At 39.2% G+C, this 19,107-nt stretch overlaps 3 protein-coding genes across 5 annotated transcripts; 2 read left to right on the top strand and 1 right to left on the bottom strand.

Moving 5' to 3' along the window:
- Positions 1-3,723: 3,723 nt before the first annotated feature.
- Positions 3,724-8,070, top strand: LOC129110980 (regulator of G-protein signaling 20). The gene is made up of 4 exons (XM_054623261.1): positions 3,724-3,872; positions 6,383-6,466; positions 6,571-6,805; positions 7,882-8,070. Exons 1-4 carry the CDS (start codon positions 3,724-3,726, stop codon positions 8,068-8,070), a joined length of 657 nt encoding a protein of 218 aa, XP_054479236.1.
- Positions 8,071-9,651: 1,581 nt separating this feature from the next.
- On the bottom strand, positions 9,652-14,271 carry lypla1 (lysophospholipase 1). 3 transcript variants are annotated; one of them, XM_054622684.1, is made up of 11 exons: positions 14,182-14,271; positions 13,323-13,609; positions 13,111-13,194; positions 12,933-12,964; positions 12,487-12,552; positions 12,289-12,336; positions 12,131-12,201; positions 11,920-11,993; positions 10,630-10,731; positions 10,171-10,347; positions 9,652-10,079 (listed from the first exon to the last, which is right to left on the bottom strand). In XM_054622684.1, exons 3-11 carry the CDS (start codon positions 13,177-13,179, stop codon positions 10,020-10,022), a joined length of 699 nt encoding a protein of 232 aa, XP_054478659.1. In that variant the 5' UTR covers positions 13,180-13,194; positions 13,323-13,609; positions 14,182-14,271; the 3' UTR covers positions 9,652-10,019. The 3 variants fall into 3 exon arrangements, with proteins under 3 accessions (XP_054478659.1, XP_054478657.1, XP_054478658.1); XM_054622682.1 differs by having other exon boundaries at positions 13,111-13,609; XM_054622683.1 differs by having other exon boundaries at positions 13,111-13,606.
- Positions 13,919-18,290, top strand: mrpl15 (mitochondrial ribosomal protein L15). Its single transcript, XM_054622681.1, has 5 exons — positions 13,919-14,083; positions 14,188-14,345; positions 15,373-15,538; positions 17,575-17,698; positions 17,791-18,290. Exons 1-5 carry the CDS (start codon positions 13,979-13,981, stop codon positions 18,126-18,128), a joined length of 891 nt encoding a protein of 296 aa, XP_054478656.1. The 5' UTR covers positions 13,919-13,978; the 3' UTR covers positions 18,129-18,290.
- Positions 18,291-19,107: the final 817 nt, after the last annotated feature.

The raw sequence follows: 19,107 nt of genomic DNA, 5'->3' as shown, positions 1-19,107 counted from the left end.
GCCCGTTCTGCCTCCCCTCTCACTAAAACATGCAACAGTCCAGAAGAGAAAAACATTTTTATCAGCGGGGAGAAGAGAAGAAGAGTCATTACAGCGGAAACCTCTGTGGCTCCAAGATAAACTCTGCAGTGTGTCACTCGACTTCATATTACAGAGCCCAAAAAAAGAAGATATATTTGACTCATTAAAATATCTTTTCTCACTGCAAAGGAATAATGACTTGTAATGAATTTGGGTCCAGGCTTGTAAAATGGGAAAAATAATAACCAGAGTGAACATAATTAGAGATTTTAGTTGTAAAGCACCTCAGCAGACATCTCGGCGGCTGAATTACTGGATGTGTTTTTGTACAATGCTGCAACCGTATTTCAATTTGGAGATAATACACATGCTCACATAGAGCTGGATCTGCTGTCAGCTCATATGTGCTTACACCCGTGTGGCAAGATGAAAATACTCACACGTGTGCTTATACGTTCCAGCTATAGATCGCAGTGAGAGTTATCTCATCAGAGAGCAGGGTCCATTTAAGAGGCAGTTCTTCTCGGCTACAAGATGTTTGATTTATTACCAGGCTTAGTGAGAGACTTCTGTACATTGAGGTTGTGTTTTATAGCTGTGTCACACACAAAGTGGAAGGGGATGGATAGTCCTCCTCCGCTGCAATCACCATTTAGCATATTTCCAATTTCGCATTTGAAACTTCAGCAGCAGTGGATAATCTGATTCCACAATATGTGCTGTGCAATGACGAAAATGTATTCGATTTGATTGGTTTTCCTCCTCCTATATACAGTATGTGGCTGTACTGCAGGGAGATAAATTCTGTTTTGGTCAGATTATCCAATGATAGAAGATTTAAGGGCTCATTCATGAAAGGGTAGCTGCTGTACATAAAACCACAAACAAACAGCACCTTATATTTTTAGAATATTTGGTCCTTTTAATCTGGGTCTAAGTTAAATGTACTCTACATCTAGAGGAGGCAAAGCTGATAGCACTATGTTGGTATCCTTTCTCAGAATTTGGGGGTTTTAATGAATTGGGAAGGAATTTTTATTTTTACATATTACATTTTATAAAGGGCTAGTTCTGACGTTTTGATCTGAAAATATTTAAACTATGTCAGTTTCTGGCTGTTAACAAGTAAAAGTTTGAATACCAAAATGTAAAAGTACTCCATTGTAAGAAGAAGTCCTGCATTCAAAATCCAAGCGCAGAAAAAGGTACAGAAGTATCATCAAATATACATGAAATATTGAATATGAAAGTACTGGTTCTGCAGAAAAATACCCCCTGTGACTGATATACAGTATATTCTCATATCTTACATTATTAGATTGTAGCATTTCACTGTTGTAGCTAAGGGTTTGGCTCCTCCAAAGGGTCATGAGATGGTTAATCTGGTAGGAAATAGTGATGCAACAGTTCAACAAGCTCACGGTTCCGTTTGTATTGTGGATTTTTGGGTGAAGGAAGAAGAAAAGCATAACCATTTCTGATTTGTTTGAATTCCAAAATACATTAATTGATGGACTGACTGATAGTAATGAAAGATTTTTCTATATAAAATGAGACCATGACACTGATTCTATACATGAAGAGCAGGCTATTAATGGTGAAGTACGCTGGTGTTCAGATAATTGCCTCTTCTATGTCTCTGGCATCTCATCAAATAATTAGCAGGCTTGTATTTAAAAGTGGTGCAATGGTTCAACAAGCCAACTTTTGGTTTGTTCATCGTTGAACGCTCCTCTTTGGCCTGTAACAGTTATATGAAGCCATGTGAGAGGCGTTTTTAGTAAAATGTCTCCTTGGCATTGACAATGCAATGTGGATTAATTAATTAGTTTATCACATGTTATTTGGGGCAAAATGGAATTATTGAAAGTAGCTATTAACTGGAGCTGCCAGATAGTAAATTGTACATAACTTCCCTCTGAAATTAAGTTAAAAAAGTATAAAAAGGCATAAAATGGAAATACTCATACAATTACTTAAGTACTTGAGTATTTATTCTCAGTTCATTTCCACCACCACAGCATTATGATTGTGTAGACAGATTAAACTGACCAGAAAGATAACAGACTGGTTAAATGAGTTATGTAAAAAAAAACATTAATTGAAACATGAGGCTTAAACTCAGACATTAGCTTCTCTGCAGAATCTCTGTTTAACTCTAACTCAAAATGTGTTACATGCTCTCCACACTGAATGAACCACTGCTGTCCTCTGGTGGACAAACGCGGTACTGCACCCAGTGACAGCACCAGGAAAGGGGGATGTTGCAGATGTGAGGACTGGGGGTTTTCCAGATGTTTAATTGAATTATTCAGAGCGTGGGCGTGCAGAACTTATTTCCATCTACACATATCCACCAGATCAAGAGTAACAAACCTCCAAACTGACAGCTGGACAGTGAGGAGTCAAGAATTTACCTTGCAATATTTATAAATCCTTATATTTCCATGCAGTTTTATAATAAATAATCTATCATGGGGGGTTTTGGTGAGGCAGAAAGGAAGTATAATATAATATAATACATGTTGAACCATATTACAGATCAGTAATGAATAATATAAAATATAAATATGATCTGTCCAGAGGAAGCCATTGCTGTAACAGACATCCCACATTTGGGATGTGAATATTTTCACACTTGCAGCAAAACGCATGCGCAGGGAGGACAGCAACCGGTTTGAGTCGAGTCGAGGCAGACGGATGTGCACGAGCCAAAAATCACCTGTATTGTGGCATTCATGGTGACACAGTGAGTAGACATTCATATCTGACTTCTGTCATCACAGCCCCTCGTGTTGGTGCATATATGGGGATATTATGTTTTTGGGGATGGAGGAGGAGGATAAAGCAGATGGATGTGAGGATCCAGTGAAGCTGAAGCATCTTTATGTGGATATTCCAGCAGGCAGAAATAACAGCATTCATTTACCATTTGTGCATGTTGGGGTTCTGAGCTAAAATGATAATGTCGCAAATCAAATACATGATCTGCACATCTGCCTTGAAAGAAAGAAAGAAAAAAAAAAATCAAAATTTATCAGCTTTTCTGATCAAATAATGTCATTATGTTTCTATAAATGGCTGCACGCTGCTTTGCTCTGGGCTGATTGCTTCCATTAGACCATCATGCATGTGAGCGTGTGTTTGTGTGCGTGCATCCTCCAGAAGATGCGACTGGATGGATGCGACTGCTGCGGTCCCAGAGTAACGCCTTGTCGCTGTCATTAGGCTGCTGCTCATCCCTCACACACAGAGGGAGAGAGAGAGAGAGAGAGAGAGACGAGAGACTATAGAGGAAGGCGCATTTTTCCTCAGTTTGCTTCTCTTTTTTTTGTTGTTGTTGCATTCAGCATGATCCAACAAACCGGTAGGACATTTAGAGCTGTTTAATGTCGATTATTGAGGTTGCACAGTTGACCCCCCCACGCCTCATGATCATGTAGTGGTCGTGCATTCCTCAAGACACGTTTACCTGTATATTTTATTGTTTTAATTTAGCAAATGTAACCACTTTATTTTAAAGGATGAAGCTTCATTGCTTTAACAACCAGGTTTAAGAAGGATTTCAGATCTTTAATCCCTTTGTGTTGTTTTTTATGTGATGCTCCAGCTTAAATGCAGTGATGTTACAGTAATGCAAAAAGAAAAAAAAAGAAAAAAACCCTCTCACTGTGGTCTCCATGTGTTCTCCTCCTCCAGTACATGGGCTCAGAGCGGGTGGAGATGCGTAAGAGACAGATGCAGGTTCATCAGGAAGCAGCTGCCAGTGTCCTCCACAGAATGGGAAACACCCCCACCAACGCCTCGAACGCCTGCTGCTTCTGCTGGTGCTGCTGCTGCAGCTGCTCCTGGTAATGAAACCTCCACTGCTTCTCCCACACAGAGGGGCTGGAGAGAGAGAGAGGTGGATGGGGAGGGGTGGTGGGGGACATGCAGGTCCTCCTCTGGTTCAATTTAAGACCACGCACTTGCCTTCTGAGAGTCCTGTCTCACTGTGGTGCAGCATTAAAACGCAGAAGGAGTGTAAGGCTAGATTAGAGCTGCAACAGCCAGTGGGTTCATAGATGAGGCAGTATATGGGATATGGATAGGCAACTGCTTAATTCATAACTGGCTATGTCATGTCAATTAAGTATATTTTGAGTTATGGACAAAACAAGACATTTTTCATGATTATTTAGCATTTTTTTTTAGACGAGACAATCAATTAATCGTTCAATTAATCATAAAGAATATTCTGCTGAATAATCTGTAATGAAAACTATAATTAGTTACAACCCACAGTTTCTCTAATGGACAATAAAGACAGTTATACATCAATAGAAACTATTACTTTTAATGTAGCATAGATTAGAAAAATAAAAAAACAATATTCTGGCTACATAGTATAAAACTGGAGCAGATATTTAACCACAAATATGCAGGTTTTTGAAGTCTTAAATATTGAAGATATCTGGTAATTCTTAAAAATAAACGCGCTTATTTCCCGTCAAGCCTGCCATACTTCTTTGTTTGTCCATTCAAATGCTTTTTAAAAAAGGACCATACTGTTGTTTTCAACTGTGTTAATCCATCTGCTCGGCATGCATACTCTTCATCCTCACTACACTGTTAATGTGAACCATGTTCCCCTCTGCTTATGATTTCTGCGTGCATGCTTCAGCAGTTGTATTTTAGCCACAAATAATAATTGTTGCCGCTTTGTTTGCATGCAGTCTAAAGGGGCGAGTTAAGAAGTCTGCCTGCGTGGTGCATTCATGTACCGGCTCAGTGCAAGAAGCTTCCAAATGAATTCTAAAAGGTTTGCTTTTCATGCGAGCCTGGTGTAGCTCATTAATGAAAAACATTTGGGAATGCAACAGGTTTTAATTGTTTAAAGGAACTCTTGGCAGGAGTTTGGTTTAAACCCGTCTGTTTTTTAGTGTTTTTATGAAAGGACGATGGTAAATCCTATGTTATGTACTTTAGCCACACTAAATGTAACGCGACAGAGCAGCAGACTGCATCATTCTATAACATGAAGACGTCCCTCTCGGCCTCATTTAATAGCAGCAGCTCAGTAGTAAACACGACTTCCGTCCTCCCACCCATTCAACAACACCACGGCAAACACCATCATCACAGAAAAACAGGAACACAGAGGGCCTGTGACCCAAACTGGATCTCATTGGACGGAGGCCCTCAGGGGTTTTAATCTGTTTTGGGTGTCATCAACCGTCTACTTGTGCGTCCTCTCGAGGACGGTCGACCTGTTGCCCGCAGAACACGGCCGCGTTAATTCACTCCACTGGGGGAGGAGCAACACATTCTGTCTCTACATCTGTATCAATTGTTGCACAGCCACAACAGCCGCGTTCCCAGATGGGATGGCACACAGTGGACTCTCACCTGAACCAATTAAGTCTGCAGCCAGCTGCTACATCAGGTGTTGGGTACATAATAACGCACAGGTGATCCCCACAGGAGATTTAACTATTTACGCAAAACGTTCTCAGTAGATCCTCCTGAATCTACTGCAGGTGTTCTGTCATTTTAAATGTGGAACAACCAACGTGCGATGCCTTTAATATGGAATAACAGAATGTCTTTGTAAAGTTATGTAACAGAAGGAATGTACTGTTTTTAAGGGGCTGTTTTTCATGATTTGGGCGGCACTTTTCAATGCCAGTTAAAGGAGTGGTTCAACATTTTGAGAAATAGACTGGAGCCTGGAGTCTTCTTCATGGCAACCTCACTGTGACGACAACTCCAGGAAACGCCCTGCCACAAAATAGTCCAGCACATTGAGCCCAGCTGCCTGGAAAATATGTTGGCTTTGTACGTTTCTGCGGACGTTTTTGCATTTGGGCAGAGCAAGTGTTATATAATATATATAATAACAAATCAAAAGTAATCGCTTGATACGTAACGTTACTCAGTTAGCAAAGTCTGCTAAGGACGCTTGTTACGTTAACAAAACTTTAATCATTTTTCTCTAACCTTAACCAAGTTTTGTTGCCTTAATCCAACCAAATGTTTCACCACGCTAACCAGGCAGTGTGCTTTTCTGCAAACGCCAACGTTTAACTTGTCCTGTGGTTTGCAGAAAACGTACAATGGCAAAAAAAAAAATCATATTTAATGGACAGATTGCTCCACTCTTAATGTGATATAATGCTTGTGTGCCCACATAGTTTTTTACTTTAAGTGTATTAGAGATACTGCTGATTTACAGGTTTGATTTCATGCTCTCGCAAAAAACCTTATTTCCAGTCAGAACGGCTGACAGTAAAAGGACTCTAGAGTTATTTTAAATGCTCGGCTGCGGCATCTGGATGAAAAGCTATTCATGGCCTCATTGTGTGTGATTTTTTTCTTCCAGTTTGACTGTTAGGAGTGAGGACGAGACAATACAGAGGTCCACTTTTGAGTGCAGAACAGAGGGAACCACTAATTGTGAAGAAAGGTAATGGCCGAACACCGTGACCCTTTTCAGTGTGTCCTTCCTGAGAGAATTGAATAACATTGAACCATTATAACCAATGCATTCACGGTTATTTTACCTCTAAGCCCGATGCCCACTCTGGATGACGCTCGCTGCTGGACGATGTCGTTTGAAAAGGTGATGAAAAGTGCAGCGGGTCGCGGCTGCTTCAGGCAGTTCCTGCGGACGGAGTTCAGCGAGGAGAACATGATGTTCTGGCTCGCCTGCGAGGGGCTCAAAAAGGAGACGAACAAGACCGTGGTGGAGGAGAAAGTCCGTCAGATCTACGAGGACTTCATCTCAATCCTTTCACCTAAGGAGGTGAGCCACTGTGTGATGTTACAGCTACAATGATTATAGTGCTGAACTATAACAACTCATTTAATAACCTAATTAGTTTCAGTTTCTTAAATGTGAGGACTTGCTGCTTTCCTCTTTATATCATCATCAACATCATCATCGTAACTTTAATATCTTTGGGTTTTGGACTTTTGGTCAGACAAAATAAGCAAATTTTAAGACGGTGTATCCGGCTTTTGGAAATTTTTGATGGCTATTTTCTGATTTTATTTTACAATATCAATGTGATAATAATCATTTAGGGGTGCAACTTATGCTTATTTTCTTGATTAATCCCTTTGTGTCAATTTGTTTTGTCGACATTTCAGAAATAAGAAAAAGTTCCTTTTATAACTTCCCAGAACATGAGATGACGTATTGAAATCTCGTTAATTGTCCAACAAAGAGTTGAAAAAGTTTTTTTATGTTGAGGAAGAGTTCGACATTCAAGAAAATAGGCTTGTTTTGTTGTACTGCTAACTTTTTATTTGACTATTAAATGTCAATTTTTAACAAATCGTCAAGAGCAGCAGGAGCATTTTTGCATAAAAGTTTACTAAAACTTTGACTGATTATACATTTTCTTCTTCAAATTTTCTATAGTTATCATATTGATATCATTATTGTAAGTTCTTGGCCACGACAGCTGTATTGTGAAAATCTGATGTCCTGACAGCCCAACCTACTGCACAAGTTTTCTTTTGCTTTACATATCATATTATCGCACACATTTTTATTGATTTATAATGTTAATACAGGTGATTTTATTCCATCAATATTGTGCTCACAACACGCAGCTTTTACACAGGCATGTGTCTCCTTAAAGGGCCGGTAAAGACACATTTTATGTCCCCTCTTAAAACAAAATAGCCAAGATGGAGTAAATTTAATTTGGGGCTCTGGAGCAGACAGGCCCTCCAGAGCCTGAGATATCCATGTTTGGTAAAAAAGTGACTGATGCAACAGAACATTAGAACATTTGTAAGTATAGGAGCCCTTTCGTTTTCTTGAGCTCTATATGGCGTGTTGACATCCTTTTACCTGCTCATCTTCTCCAGGTCAGTTTGGACTCGCGTGTCCGAGAGGTGATAAACCGCAACATGCTGGAGGCGACCTCGCACACGTTCGACGACGCCCAGCAGCAGATCTACACGCTGATGCAGAGAGACTCCTACCCTCGCTTCATAAACTCATCGGCGTACACAGATCTGATGAAGAGCCTGGAGGAGCCTCCCCCCGAGCCATAGACCCTCCACTGCCGCAACACTTAGCTTTTTTTTTTCCAAAATGGCGCATGCGTCCCGGCCCTGAAGGAGTCTTGTGTGTGTTCCTGTTGGAGTCCTGCTATTTAGAAAACAAGACAGACAGGAAAATGAACACTACATAAAAACTGGTCTTTATCCAGCCGTTAACTGCTGTTTATTTACCCATGATTATCTTACCAAAACACTTGGAGCAAACGAGAACAAATGCCCTACAGCATCAGTCACTTGTTCGAAAACATATCTATATTTTTATATAATCCCTAGCGCTTGACATTGCACTTTTCTACCTTGTTTAATGAGGAAAAGCATGCATCTGTGAGCACTGCATTTGTATTTAGGTATATTGTGAGCCTTAATGCATATCCAGTTCTTGTAGGATCCAATAGGTTTTATTTAACAGCAACTTAAGAAGAAGGAAAGTGCCTTGGAATAAGATCTTCTACACACTAGCACCTTTGGTCTAACATGAAGGGTGCGACAATGACTTCACATGTTGGTGCTTTCAGCTCTTCTCAAAGATAAAAAAGTTTTTACGACTCGATGAGCTGACGGCCAGAAATAGATCTCGTTTGTGTTTCAATACTGTGATATTAGTCATATACTATTTCATTTAAACAAAACGTGGGAAAAACTGAATACATGACCGTGACCACTGATATATTTGTGTATTTAGAAATAAATTTGTGTGAAATAGTTATTTGAATTCTCACAAATTAAATAAAGCACAATCGTATGTTGTTTTTTCTGTCGTGTTCAACATATAGTTACATATATTAAATGCTATACATGTGCATTGCATATTAACCTGCTTTCAAATTTAACCTTTTTATGCATTTGTTTTTTGTTTGAAAAATGTGTAAAATTTGTGTAACTAATGGAATTTTCTACAGATTAAGGCTGCAAAAAAAAATTCATTCCATTTTAATTAATTCGATTTTTTCTTTGAGTCATTTTTTTGTCTATAAGACGATACAATACCAAAAAAATTCCATCACGTCTTATGAAAGCCCAGGTGGTTGTCTTAAAAGTTGTTGTTTTTTTGTCCAGCAACAAAATATTATATTTACAATAATTCAAAGGTCCAGTATGTAGGATTTAGTGACATCTAGTGGGGACGTTGCAGATTGCAACCAACTAAAACACCTGTGTGCCAAGCGTGTAGGAGGGCTACGGTGGCCCACGCACATGGCCCTTTTCCATCTCTAGAGCCAGTGTTTGCTTTTTCTGTTCTGAGTTACTGTAGCAACATGGCGGTCGGCTCCGTGAAGAGAGCCTCCTCCTTAAGTAGATATAAACGGCTCATTCAAAAGCAACGAAAACACAACAATCCTTTAGTTTCCGGTCAATAACTACTAATAAAAACATACTCTACCTTAAATCTTACATGCTGGACCTTTAAAGAGAAAAAATATCAGCGAATACTTAAATCTCAGAAGCTGGAAGCAACAAATATTAATTAATTTTTGCTGGATAAATTTCCTAAAATAAATGAGTTTATCGACTAATAACTTGTTTTAGCACGACTACACATAGGCTCCATTAAAAAAAAAAAAAAAAAAAGGGCATTAAACAACAGGCCATTTATTGTGAGATAGTAGGTAATTAACCATAAAGTATAGCCCTAGTTATTCCAATACATGTGTTTCCTGCAAGAAATGGCTTGTCTTAATGGCAAGTAGCTTTACAATCAAGCAACTACTGTTACTCTAACACTGAGGGTCGTGTGCGGCTCCAGCTCAGGAGTCAATGTTGTTTACGGTTACGCTTCTCCGGGGTTAACATGAAGCACCAGTCCTGTCTGGCTTTTTAAAGTAGCAGCGTGGTTTTATTGTCAAGTAAGTCAGTGGTTCCCGGAGTCCACAGAGTCCCGCTGGGTTGAAGCCCAAATGGACCCTGATGGCGCTGTGCGGTTGTGCGGCTTCTCCCGAGGTTCATTCAGCGCTGATGGGAGGAAGGTGCTTCTCGATGAATCGTTTGACATCCACCATTTCCTGCACAGATACAGAATGAAACAAAATAAGGTCAATAACACAGAACGAAACTAGAGCTCTTGAGTCACACGAGACTTTCCCCAACGCTGACCTCTGGACAGGCGCTGTGAGGTAGACCCCGGTACGACTTGAAGGTGATGTTGGCTGGATTGATGAGGCTTTTCATCTTCTCCGCTGTCTGGCTGCCAAACATAAAGGGCACCAGGGGGTCGGCATCTCCGTGGCATTGCAGGACATGCATGTCCTTGTTTACACTGTTGGCAGATGCCTGAGAATAGAAGAGATTAGGATTATTCACATTATCTTGTTATGACAGATTATGATTTAGCAGTGGGAAGTATTCCTTTACTGTAATTCCATTAAAGGAGCAATTCACAAAAACGTGAACATTGGGTGCATTTTATGTATATTATTGAGTAATTAAAAAAATGAATATGAACTTTCAGGTGAACAATTTCATTTAAATTCCGTTTTAATATTTACTAAACCACTGATGAATTTGCATTTAAGAGACTGAAAATGTAAATTAGATTCATTTATTTTTGTCTACCTGAGGGAAGGAGTTGCGGAGAGGAAGCCAACAGCTCAGAGCGACTACTCCAGCTAGCTTCTGCTGAGTTGTCAAAGCGGTGTAGAGAGACAATGCTCCACCCTGGAAAAAACAAACAAACAATTTGGTTAAAAAAAAAAAATCCTTGTCGCATATCTCTTGTCTCTATTATCGACAGCAACAAAAAGCATAAAAGAATTGGCATCATGGCGGCCAATAACATAGCTTTGTCCATTTGCAATTGTACTGCAGTGCTGTAAATCCTTGTTGGCGTTGCTGCAGAGCTCGACCTACACAAAGTGATACTGACAACTGATGTGTTAAATCTCAAATCTCTCAAGTTCTACTATCGGTGTTGACCTTGTGATCCTCACAGTAAAGGATTAAGGATTGAATGTACCAGATCTATTTCTTGGACAAGCACAGTGACTTCCTAGAGTCTCTTCTGGTTGTATGGCAAGTGTTCAGCGCCCAAGAAACATTCCTATGCATAACCCACAGTAAAATGTTGTAATGTCATTTTTACACCTTGGTTTTTGTACAACTGAGATGTAACATGTTGATAAGTGAGCTTTAGAGGTGCTGGTAAATAAATATTCTTTCTTTTGGGCAGAGCAAGGCTAGCTTCCCCCTGTTTTCTAAGATAAACCAAGCTAAGCTAACCAGCTACTGGCTGTAGCTTCATATCTTAGCCACAAATTTCTCAACACTTTTCCCCAAAAGTTGTTGCTTGAATCTTACTTCTAAGACTAATCTCACTTGCGCCAAACCCTGTTTTCCTATTCACTAAATGCGTTTGATTTATTTGCTTTACTTTAAACTAATTAAGACAATTGTTGACCTCGATGAAGATAAATCTAATGTGTTTTTGCCTCCAAAGTAAAGGTGTTTCTCTTTTCTTCCGCTGCCTACAACACAACTCCTACTGATTTTTGTGATTACTATAAACTAAGTGCATGGCCTAAACAGTCTGGTATTATTCTTATGGTTAGTCACACTCATAATTATGCATCAGATCTACACTGTAATTCCTTCACATTTAAGCTTCTTTAATCCAAAATAGCAAGTTCTTGACCTCGGATTTATTCTAAGCATGCCTAGGTAAAAGTAAAAAGTATGCATTTATATTTTAAGACTCTGCCCCTTCAGAAGTGCACTTATGTCTGTGTACCTTTAGGATTTGGTTATTCAAATACATGTTGTACATGTATTTGAATAACTGTTTTTAGTGCTGACTCACCCTAAAAACAGTGTTATGTAACCAAAAATCTGCATACAAGCCACACATACCTGTGAAAATCCACCCAGGAGAATTCTGTGTGAAGGTATTCCATTCTTCACTTCTTGGTCTATCAAAGCTTTAACTGTGGAGGAATTTAAAAAAGAAAATGACACTCGCAATCAAATCTGACTCACAGACATAAACACGCTCTTTATGCAACTCCCACAAAAATAGCAACACATCTCCACCATGAGCTAAATATGAAATTTAAGGACGTACTGTTCTCTGACGCTCTTTTAATACCAGCCTCATCTTCAGCTGCGTCTGGGCTCAACCCGTGGATATCAAACCTTTACATGAGAGAAAACATGTGAGGTTTATTGTGTTTGTGAAGAACCGCAGTCTCTTCAAATAGGTTCAAATACTGTGATACTTACCAAGAAGGCATGGACATCCTCATGTTCAAAGACACAGGCATGGTGGGACTGTAAATCAATGAAGAAAACAAGTTTAGATATTTACACCTTTAATGTCTATTACAGTGGAAGATACACTATATTATGCTTTCAGACTTATAGACTTTTACAGTACTCTCAGACACCCTGTGTGATTTTATAGCTGCTGTGGATACTTACGCGTGAGGACAGATGTATTTCACATGTGGTGACCTGATGCCTGCGAAACCTTCAGCCCAGCCATGTCTGTCATATTGGACAAAATTAAAAACAATTAGAACAAAAGTAAAAGTGTATTAGTGTCATGTGGTCTCCCAGTAGACCACATGACACTAATACACTGTGCAATACAATAGTTATAATAGTTTCTGTCTGTATATATAATATTTCAGTTACTGTGGATTCTTTACTGTTTTTTAATTGCTCATTTGCTTATTTATAATACTTATTTTTTTTTACTATGTCTCTTGTTTGCAATATATCTATGCTGCTGTAATCCTGTAAATGTCCCCACTGCGGGACTAATAAAGGATTATCTTATCTTATCTTATTTGTCTCTATGAAAGACACTTATAATTTTGCACCAAAGGAGCAAAAAATAATAAATCTGTCTGCATGTAACTTACCCAGTATCACCAAGGCCATGCAGAAATATCACCTGTAACAAACAAACAGGTAAAGAACAGGTGTTAAATGACATCATTTGACAGTGTTTTATTTATTTATTTATTTATTTAGCAGAGTATTCATTGTAACAATTGCTTTTGTTTTAACTTTAACTAGTGCTTTGACTTGTTAACTCACCGCTGCAGTGGCTTTGCGGGCAGCAGGCACAATGGCAGGTAAAGGCACTGACATGTTATTGCCGCACATGCAGCGCTGAAGCAGCTGGTAGGAACAAGTAGCTACTGTTAGCTGTGCAGACTCTTTGCACGACTCTGGCTGTCAAATGCAACACGGTTAAAAGACAGATGTCGACCCAAGATGGAGGTCAACGAGCTCCTGCTTTGTATCACCTCTGGCAGTCGTCAATTCCTTTGCAGAAGTTGGATTTTGTTGAGAAATAACACGCAGCCCGGATAACACCACTCGCCACCTGGACTGACACAGTTTATAGTCCCGCCCCCTCGTCTACGTGATTGGCTGTCCCCAGAGGTTCGTCACAGATGTCGCCGCCCCCTCGTCTATGTGATTGGCTGCCACCAGAGGTTCGTCACAGATGCCGTGCGCGGATTGGTTCGTTGAGATGTCAATGGCCGCTACTTTAATAACGGTTAAACAGCTAAGCACATTTCGACACCTTCTGAAATACAGGAAATTAAATTAAGTCACAACAAAAGTATTACAGAACAAAAAAATATATTATATGTAAACAATGGAATTGTAGCAGATTGTGTCGTGACCTTTGAGACATATTAAAAAAAAAAAAAAGTATTTCTTCTTTTTATCGATTAAACGTTAAAACATTAATTACATATTTTTAAATTGCTACCTTAATTATGGGAATAATTATTACCAAACACCAAAAATAAATCACAGCTCAACAGATTATAGTACATTTTGACGGCCGTGCTTTTATTTTGAAGCCCGGAGCTAAGAAGAAGTACTTCCGCTCCCCTCGGTCACGTGACCCTACATGTCCTTGGTCTCTGACATGTGAGCGACAGAAAACATGTCTTTCCCCAAAAAACCTGGCAGTAAAGCGTTAGAAGTGTTGCAGAGTCTCCCCCGGGTAACTTTGGCGAATCTGCGGCCTGAACCAGGAGCCAGAAAGGAGGTAAGTTTTAAATGTAGCAGCTTAATTAAAGCTTATTCTAGCTAGTTAGCATGTTATGCTAGCCAGTGGAGACAAATGCTAACCACCTGGTTCTGTACCTGTAGGACACAAGGAGGGGCAGAGGACAGCATGGAGGGAACAGGAGCGGTAGAGGGCACAAAGGAGAGCGGCAGAGAGGCACCCGGCCTCGGCTGGGATTTGAAGGGGGTCAGACCCCGTTTTATCTCGCGATACCTAAATATGGCTACAATGAAGGACACAGGTAAACATCTGGAACTAACCAGTGGGTGGCTTGCAATTAAAATGCATTCTTTGTTGTTACATGACATTACATTACAGTCATTTAGCAGATGCTTTTATCCAAAGAGACTTAGAATAAGTGTATTCAACATAGGTATTCAAGAGAACTACTAGAACCAGAAGTCATAAGTGCATCTCCTTTCTTAAACAAGCATCTAAGAGCATAAACCAGAGCAAAAGTACAGAAACAAACTAATACGAATACAATAAGTGCAACAAACTAATAACGAATACAATAAGTGCAGAAACAAACTAATACAAATACAATAAACAAACTAAATACAAATACAATAAGTGCAGAAACAAACTAATACACTCCCCTGAATACAATAATACAATAAGTGCAGAAACAAACTAATACAAATACAATAAGTGCAGAAACAAACTAATACGAATACAATAACTGCAGAAACAAACTAATACGAATACAGTGCTAGGTGGATAAGTTATAAGTTACACAAACAAATAGATCATACTTTGCAAGATGGCATTAAAATGCAAGGAGCAAATGGCCTTTATGATTCCCTGTTACACTTAAATAAATAAAAAAAATAGCATTATTCTCACAAGCATTCCCGACTAGATGCATTTCTTAAACTAAACTACTACTACTGCCTCAGTTAGTCTGTCTTATACAACTGTACAATATATGTGCGAATAAATTATTATTATTATTATATTTGGGTATTTGTCACTATTTGGTGGTTAAACTCCATTCAAACCACTAAATGCATGGTGATGCATTTGAGGGTTGGAAGCAATAAAGAGAGACATTTCCACAATAAGATCCATAATTGTTCTTTCCCCAAGAAATTATGATTTTTTATTATTTTGGTTGCTTTGTCAATATTTCAGTGTAGTGTGGTTTTAGCACAGATGACTGCTTTTTTGTATTTGATTTCTTTATTTTTGCTAAATTGAGCACCAGATTCTGGTGAGCTCAAGTAATTGTACCCATTTAACAACAATGTTTGTGTGCTCCTCCCCAGTCGGCGGCCACAGTACCAGCCTCTGTCACTGAAACGACTGCAGTACCTGATTGATCTGGGACGAGTGGACCCAACCCAGCCCATAGACCTGACCCAGCTGGTGAATGCCAGAGGAGTCACAATCCAGCCTCTGAAGAGGGACTATGGAGTCCAGCTCGTTGATGAGGTATGATTGAAGCATGTTGTTTATTATGGTCTTTTTTTCCACCCATAGCATCAATGAAACAAGAGTTAAAAAGTTGTTCTCCAATCCTTTAGGGTTAAAAACATCTAACTTTACCGCTTTACTTCTAACTTTACTAGATATCTCTAGTTGTGTCTTTCAGTTGTAACTGGAGATTTTTTTTATAAATTTGCATTCAGTGTAAATAAGAGAAACAATATTGGAGAAATCATTTGGTTTATATTGTGGCTAAAGAGGGAAACATTACATTTTTGTCAAAGGAAATTAATGTTTATTTGTAGGGATGGGGGGAAAAATCGATTCAGTTACGAATCGCAATTCTTGTGTGTGACGATTTTTAAATCGCCACGCTGCCTCCCAAATCGATATTTTGTCTGTAGCCTACTTTTAATTATTTTATTCAAGGCGGAAAAAAACGTTGCCGTTTATAATCCTACAGATTATAATCCTACAGATTATAATCCTACAGATGGCGCAATCTATTCGTTCATGATTTCCTTCCGGCTAGAAGCGCAGCTTCACACGTAGTAGCTCGGTAGGAATACAAAGGCTAATATGTTGGACAGCAAACATGTCAGACGTTAGTCCCGAGATTCATGCTGCACCTCAACAGTTTAAATCGCACGTCTGGAAGAACTTTGGCTTTCATAATTTACGAGGAAAAAATGAGTTAGACGTGAGCAATGCTGTCTGCAAACTATGCCACGGAAAGATAAAGTATTGTGGTAATACGACCAACATACGTGCCCATAACACTCAACACCATCCTGAGTTATCAGACAAAACGGCGGAGAAAGCCAAACCTGCTAGCAGCAAACAACGAACACTGGATACATGTTTCAGTAAGCTCCCCAGCAGGTCAGAAAATATGTAAAAATGCATAGCCTACATGCAAACAACAGTGAAGCATAGCCTACTTTTTGTTTATTTCAAAGTTTATATTTTAAGTAAACTTTTATTCATTCTATTTAATTTACCTTTTATTTATTGTTTAAAAGTAGCCTGAGTGGCATACATTTCTTAATCTGTCAGTTTGTGTGCAGTTGACGGGCTATACAATAATAGGGCACATTTTTATTTATTTTCTCTATTGGCTGACCTGCAGTCATTAGTTAATGTTAAGATTTAGGAATTAAAACTTGGAAAGCTCTAAGTGAATTTGACTGTGTTGTATTTGAAGGTATGATTCAACTGTTTTCCATGGTCCAGTGTTTTAAAAAAAAAAAATAACCAAAAGAAATCGTAATATCGAATCACAATACTTACAGAATCGTAATACATATCGAATCGCCACCTAAGTACCGTGATAGTATCGTATCGGGAGGACCCTATTTATTTGTCTAAGAATTTATTTTATTCTGGAAGGTTAATGTTTCACTAAAAAACCTAGGAGAACTGCTTATTTTTCCTGGCAACAATACTTTGGTATAAAAGATTAGGAGATGGATTTAGGGACTTTGCATTTCTTCATGTTCCATTATTACAAGCTTGAAAAAGCTTAGATTTACATATTTGTTCAGCTCTAAAAACCTCCCTCACTCCATACTACTGTACCCGTTGTAGCTGCAGTAAATTATGTGGTAGAGAAATATACAATATGGCAATATTTCCACAAACACAGTATTTTCTATGTATGAGTTCATTGTTGCTGTAAAAATCTAGCTTTAATATTTATATAACACTACAAGGAAAATACCTAATGCTGACAGCAACTTAATTACAGTCTAGACACTTTGGTTTTGTTTCCATTGCTCACTGAGCCATTTGATAACAATTTGGACAAACAAACATGCCAACGTAAGAAGGTCCCAAGTTTAAATTGCTAAACAATTAAACTGGGTATTCAGGATGCAGACCAACCAGGTCCCTCTAAGACTCTTGGATCATCTTGTGCCAGAAGGTGGCGCCACATAACAATCCTGTCATTCGGTCACAGATCAAGATGTTGTTTTTGACCTTTGTTTTTGTCCCACTGCTCTGCCAGAAGTTCCTCCTTTCATGTTCTTTCTCTGTTCCAGGGTTCCGACATTTTTGCTGCAAAAATCAACATTGAGGTTCAGAGGGCTTCTGAAGGAGCTGTAGCTGCCATTGAGAGGAACGGAGGGGTCATCACTACCAGCTTCTACGACCCTATAAGTCTCGGTAACTAATGAATGATCAGTCTTACGCCCTCACTGACGTTATAATGTCCATCTTGCGTATTTCAGATGATGAATATATTCTCTTTTTTGCAGGGATTGTCATCAAGCCCGTCCCATTCTTCTTACGTGGGCAGCCCATTCCAAAGCGCATGCTACCAGGGGAGGATATGGTCCGGTATTACACAGATGCTGAGAACAGGGGTTACTTGGCAGACCCAGAGAAAATCCAGCAGGCCCGGCTAGCCCTGGCACAGAAGTACGGGTATATTTTGCCAGACATTTCAAAGGATGAACTGTATCGCATGCTCTCCATGAGGAAGGATGTTCGACAGATCTTCTTTGGCCTCGCTCCAGGCTGGGTCGTTAGCATGCCGGAGAAGAAGATCCTGAAACCAACTGATGAGAAACTCCTGAAATATTACAGCTCGTAGGTGTGAGGAGGTGTATAATAAATGTTTATGTACAGTATCTCATGGCCAAAATCTGAAAAATACTGATTTTGGGATGTTGAAAGTCTTTGACATGTTTCCTTTATATATTAAAACTTGGAAAAGACTGTTTAAGAATGAAGTGTTGTCAATAAACTTTATCTTGAAAACTACATTTTCTAATCTTTTGGTGTTTAAAACAGTATTTACAATTTGTTGTTCCACATTCATGAGTTTGAATGTCTGATGTCCGACGGCCTCGTGTCAGAGCACAACCGGCTCGTGCGGCGTGATGGAAGGAACGTGAACTGTAACAGGTGAGGGGGAAATAAGGAAAATAAGATAACTCAAAGAATGAAAACAGGAAACAGATGCCTGGTGATGTGTGTTACTTGTGAAATGGGTTGCCTAGGCTGTAGAAAGGGGAGTTTTAAATTAGTCATATGCAGCTGTATCCTGGTGTGGACGTTCAAAAGATCCCTCTCCATCCTCTTGGAGTACAATCACAGGCAAACACGTATACATACAACTCTGCCCCCGTTAGGCTTCAGACATAAAAGTGCCATGGAATAAATGTTTATGCTTTGATATTTAAGGGAACTACTGGGACTTAATCTCAACGTGGTATTTATCACCCACACTTTCACTGAGTTTTCATATTTCAGGTCTTTTTTTTCTCTTTCTATTCCACAGTGCTGAGATTTAAAAAGTGAATCTATTGTAAAGCGAAATCTCATTAAGATTTTGAGATATTGCAATCAACACTTAACGGCACTTTACACCCTGCCTGTACCACAAATAAACTCTCGTGGGTACGTTGGCTGTATAATTGTTCTCTTGTGTTCGGACTCTCCATTACGCTCATGTTTATTTTTTGAAGTCCAAATGGCACACTTGCTATAAATAACTTGGTATTTTACGCAGATATTGTCTTAAGGGACGCTGCCATAGAGTTTCTGCTGGTTTAAAACACTTTATCAAA

Source organism: Anoplopoma fimbria, chromosome 21, assembly GCF_027596085.1.
Source record: "Anoplopoma fimbria isolate UVic2021 breed Golden Eagle Sablefish chromosome 21, Afim_UVic_2022, whole genome shotgun sequence".
Lineage (NCBI taxonomy): Eukaryota > Metazoa > Chordata > Actinopteri > Perciformes > Anoplopomatidae > Anoplopoma > Anoplopoma fimbria.
This window is presented reverse-complemented; position numbering and strand designations above follow the sequence as displayed.

What these genes read in the sequence shown, in the direction of transcription:
- lypla1 (XM_054622682.1), bottom strand. Translation starts at nt 13,179, where the DNA reads ATGTGCGGCAATAACATGTCAGTGCCTTTACCTGCCATTGTGCCTGCT. An exon ending in AGGATGTCCATGCCTTCTTG is followed by an intron (nt 12,202 to 12,288) that starts GTAAGTATCACA and finishes TCTCATGTAAAG; the next exon opens with GTTTGATATCCACGGGTTGA. An exon ending in TCCTGGGTGGATTTTCACAG is followed by an intron (nt 10,732 to 11,919) that starts GTATGTGTGGCT and finishes TGTTTTTTCCAG; the next exon opens with GGTGGAGCATTGTCTCTCTA.
- mrpl15 (XM_054622681.1), top strand. Translation starts at nt 13,979, where the DNA reads ATGTCTTTCCCCAAAAAACCTGGCAGTAAAGCGTTAGAAGTGTTGCAG. An exon ending in AACCAGGAGCCAGAAAGGAG is followed by an intron (nt 14,084 to 14,187) that starts GTAAGTTTTAAA and finishes CTGTACCTGTAG; the next exon opens with GACACAAGGAGGGGCAGAGG. An exon ending in GAGTCCAGCTCGTTGATGAG is followed by an intron (nt 15,539 to 17,574) that starts GTATGATTGAAG and finishes TCTCTGTTCCAG; the next exon opens with GGTTCCGACATTTTTGCTGC.
- LOC129110980 (XM_054623261.1), top strand. Translation starts at nt 3,724, where the DNA reads ATGGGCTCAGAGCGGGTGGAGATGCGTAAGAGACAGATGCAGGTTCAT. An exon ending in TGCTGCTGCAGCTGCTCCTG is followed by an intron (nt 3,873 to 6,382) that starts GTAATGAAACCT and finishes TTTTTCTTCCAG; the next exon opens with TTTGACTGTTAGGAGTGAGG. An exon ending in ACCACTAATTGTGAAGAAAG is followed by an intron (nt 6,467 to 6,570) that starts GTAATGGCCGAA and finishes TTTACCTCTAAG; the next exon opens with CCCGATGCCCACTCTGGATG.